Raw genomic sequence first — 4643 nt, 5'->3', positions numbered from 1 at the left:
AGAGAGAGAGAGAGAGATTAAACTTTTGATGATAATGCACCATAAAAATTTCATTTTATGGAAACATTGAGTGACCACAGAAATTCATTTGTCAAGACATCACCAAGAAATATAGAACAAAAGAATTTTTATAGTGAATTATCTCCAAATCTTAATTTTCTATTTTATCACTTTTTTTTTCATATATATAGACACACACACATATAACTAATCCTTTCACTGGCTTGCCTTTGAAACATTATACTATTATACTATACAGCCTGAAATATAACACCCAATTTGCATTGCTTTCATATTCAAATATAAAGTCCCCACTTATTGTTTTAGGTCTAGGTTTGAAGCTCGACAAATTTGGATGTGACATGAAATGCAACCATAACTGAAGCACTAAAGGTAGTTTTTGGAAGAACACAGGTTAAGGTATAAGAGTAAAAACTTTTCAGGATTTGTGTAACATTAAAGTTATTCCTCTCTGTCTCTCAGTTTAACACATGCTTAACCAGGAAAAACTTAAGTTTATTAACATATTATAATTAAAACAAAGTTAAATCTCATCTCTTGTTTCTAAAGTCTCTTGCATCTAACTGGTATAGGTCAAGAAAGAAAACAGAAACGTACTTGTCACCAGCCTTGTATTCTTGGGTTATTAATTACCATATGATATGTTCTACTGTCATCTACTATTCTTTCTAAGGTTCGGAAATACCAATCAAGATTTGAATTGAGAAATTTCATAAATGTTGCAAAGGGGAAAAAGAATAAAAAAAAAAATACAAGCAAATTTTGTAGTGAATGTTTTCAGAAATTGCATAAAATATATTTTTTCAACTTAGAAGACAATCAAACTACCTAATAAAAAAATATTATTATCTGCAGACAAAAACATTTTTGATATATCAATGCTTTTGTGAATTGTTTTAATAAAAAGATCAAATTTACCTTTTTTTCTTGTAAGTGGCCCATTTTGATTAGTCAGTCTTACAGCTGATAAAACTGGCTAATTAGTTAGTCAGTCTTACAGCAAATAAAAAAGACAATAACAAAAACATGTTGAACAAAAACGAACTTACAACTACAGAAGCAGTCTTTACAGTGGCTTGTTGGTTCAATAATAGTTATTTGACAAAGAGTCAAATACATTCTTTGTTTTTCCATTATTTTTTACTGTTCAACCAATTCTGATGATTATGAATTCACTGTGGCGTACAGGTTGATTACAAAGCTTACATATACATTCATCAACACTTGACATAGAGTAAGGTTTTATACAAGCATAATGCTCAGTAAAAATGGAGAATCATTAAATGTTTGAGATTAAATATCTCAGCTGACAAACAGGACAAGAGTTTTTGTATATACAGTGGGTCCCTGTTATATGTTGTATCACTCTGCATCGTTTTATTATTAGAGCATTCATCAATTACTAACCATGTATCAAACAACATTGCCTTGTTTCATTACTAGAGCATTCCAACATCATTGACTACTTTTCCAGGTGTAGTTTTTACCATTTACTACCAGTATTTTTGAAACAATGTCGCCTTGTTTCATTACTAGAGTGTTAACCCTCTCTGCCCAGGCATCCTTTACTGCACATGTCACAAGGGTTTTAGTGAGTTACACTCAAAATTTAATTAAAATACTTTTTGTTTACGTTATACCAATTAGTATAGCATAAAATTCTAGATTATAATCCATGTTTTAATAATATACAAATTTTAAGTTCTTGACTTTATAAGGCAATATTAAAAAATAATAATCCTGAACTTCCCTTAGTATGAGAAATGAGACATTTTTCTCTAGTCATTCCCTCTTCTCTAAATATATTCACACCCCTCCAATAAGTATGAAATTTAACAAAAATTTACTGTATGACTACCTTACCAGGCTTAATGTTCACCAATTACTGTGCAGTAATGTACTGTACTACCAATATGTGTGTGAAGCAATGTTGCCTTGTCAAGATGGCAGAGGATGTAAACATGTTTTGTTCATATGCATGTTTTGTATAGTATATCCATATTACACCCTTCAAAGAGTTTATTCAAAAGTGGACCAAAATTATTCAGGAACACATCCCTCCATAATACATGTAAAGATTGTGTTGCTTAACATCATTCTAGATGTACATCTCACTTTCCAGAAACACATCATGATCTATAATAGGGACCCTCCTGTACTGGCAAAAACTTTAAGGTTGAAACACTGTATAGTGAAGCAAAAATGAGTTTTCTTTGGCACATTATTAAGCTTTAGGAATCTCCAATTAATGATTTTTGTAACAATGTTATTAATGATAGAATGGTATATCTTCTGTAGAATATACTATTAATGTTCAATATTCATTATATTTTCATGAAATAAAAATTCAAAGTGTAATTACATTAAAGTTTACTTAAGCAAAATTTTATGATAATTACCATACAAGCTCTCCAAATAAAAATTATCAATCAAATCTTGAAGCCTTCTAGAATATAATTCAAGGATCATGCACACATTATAAAATCAAAATTCTTATTCAATGTTCATTATGGATCATGATGTTGACTGGAGAGTCAAAAATGTTAAAAATTAAAGAACTAATCCTCATGGTTATTCAAGTTTCTGCCACATGCTTCTTTGGTTAATGAAATAAAAAAAAGCAACATTATCTATTGAAAAACTGAGATTTGTAACATAAAACACACAGAATTCCAGTAAAATGTGGTAATGAAACCCGAGTGGACCAAGATAAAAAATATGTAAGCAACTGGAGATGTTACCTTCTATAATAGTTCCCACTTGTTTTGCATGATATAAGTTCTTTGAAGCCTGACTGAGCACAGGCTGGTATATTTCCACTGACCTATACATACAAAAAGATTACCTTTAGAACATATACATCTTAATCTTGAAGAGTAAACTTATTTTGTTTCTTGAAACTATTCAGTTTTTTCCATATAGACTATAATCGTTGTTAAAAGTGCAAACCTATAATTCATAAACATACAGCAAATGAAAGCACCATTTATTAAAAACAGATGTAAAAATATACTTGATTCAAGGTAAAACTCCCAATCATACAATTTTCTAAGAGCTTTAAAATTATAGCATTGAATATTTTATATTAACACTTTTTAAGTAAAGAGCTGAAAGAGATTTTATGTAATATCATCATTGTCAGTCTTCATTCGTAGGTGCCCAATGCACACTTTCAACAAATTCATTTACAAAAAAAACAGAAATTTGTATTTATATTTTGAACAAGATAAAAGAAATAGAAATCATTTGTCTTCTTAGCATTCAAAAATATGCTGAAAAAAAAAAGAGTGAGGTTAAAGCAATAGAAATATAGAAATGAGTGTCCACGAGTATTAAAGTAATAAAAAAAGAAAAAAAAGTAGGTGCGGAGAAGAAATATGAGAATTCTTAAATGTTGGTAATAATGGGTCCAAATGTTCAATAAACTATGTGCAACTGAAAACTAGTTACAATAGTGTGCAATTCTGGTTACTGTGTGAAAGTTTCCAGACCCAAGTTTAAAAAACAAAACTCTTTAAAGTCAAAGAAAAGAAGATAGACATTCAAGCATCTAAAAAAAATTGCAGTAGTGGTCTTAAAAATAAATATAAAATGGTATTATAATCAGAAGAAAAAAAACTAGGCTTAGAAGAATACAATGGTTTCATCTTAGTCCAAAATACACAGAAATTGATAATTGAAATGAAAAACAAATGAAAAGTTAAGAAATAAAATCTTACAAAGAAACACCAGGTTTGTAACAAAATTAATCTAAGGTTAGTACCAAGTCACAAAAATTTACTACAGATCAAAATTAGTTTTAAAAAAATCCATTACAGCATCACAAAATCAGTGTATTACTCTCCTTCAAAGGTTATCATAATAAGATATAACTCGAATTTTCTACTTCAACTAATGTTAAACTTAAGAACTACAAAATGCAAAGTAATAAAATTGGTAAGTAGCTACATATGGTAGCTTGAAAAAGAATGAGCACATCTTCAACACGTATTTTAAAGTTCTATAAAATGCTACATAGGTAAAATCCAGTGACATAACTCCAAAAGATGGGCCCCCTATATTTATTTCCCAATAATTGTAGTTGTGGCTTGGCTCAGACCCCCCATGGTAACTGTGACATCTGCAGGGCATACTTACATCATTCATAAAATTCAAAGATTTTTTTATGCAGTCATAGATAACAATTAGCATATCCAACACCATTTTATAATTTTATTTCAATATTTAAAAATGAATAATGTAAATTGATGAAAATGGAAGTTCAAATATACACAGAAACATCCTGGTCTGACAGTTGCTTAACAAGCTATATCACACAGAGTATCCAAATCCAAATGTAGCTATGGATCTCGCACTCCGAGTAGAATACACAGCATGGTCACAAGTAAATAGACACCACCTTTTCAGAAAAAATGAAATTTTTCTGTCATATTCACATGAATTGATATATTTATAATTTAATTAATATCTAGTAGATCTTCCTTTCGCTTCGTGGAGTTCGTTGATCCTTTTTCTGTCATATTCACATGAATTGATATATCTATAATTTAATTAATATCTAGTAGATCTTCCTTTCGCTTCGTGGAGTTCGTTGATCCTTTTTCTGTCATATTCACATGAAT

General features: G+C 29.6%; 1 protein-coding gene across 3 annotated transcripts in view; it reads right to left on the bottom strand.

Moving 5' to 3' along the window:
• The window catches only part of LOC106459112 (protein JTB-like), a 23707-nt gene that overhangs the window by 2329 nt on the left and 16735 nt on the right, over positions 1–4643 (bottom strand). For all 3 annotated transcript variants that reach the window (XM_022385543.1, XM_013918699.2, XM_022385542.1), the window contains exon 3: positions 2763–2845. In XM_022385543.1, coding sequence (XP_022241251.1) covers positions 2763–2845 — 83 coding nt within the window. The remainder of the gene's footprint in view (positions 1–2762; positions 2846–4643) is intronic.

The sequence above is a fragment of the Limulus polyphemus genome, unplaced genomic scaffold, assembly GCF_000517525.1.
Source record: "Limulus polyphemus unplaced genomic scaffold, Limulus_polyphemus-2.1.2 Scaffold560, whole genome shotgun sequence".
Classification (NCBI taxonomy): domain Eukaryota; kingdom Metazoa; phylum Arthropoda; class Merostomata; order Xiphosura; family Limulidae; genus Limulus; species Limulus polyphemus.
Note: the sequence above shows the minus strand (reverse complement) of the source record. Positions and strands in the feature narration are given on the sequence as shown.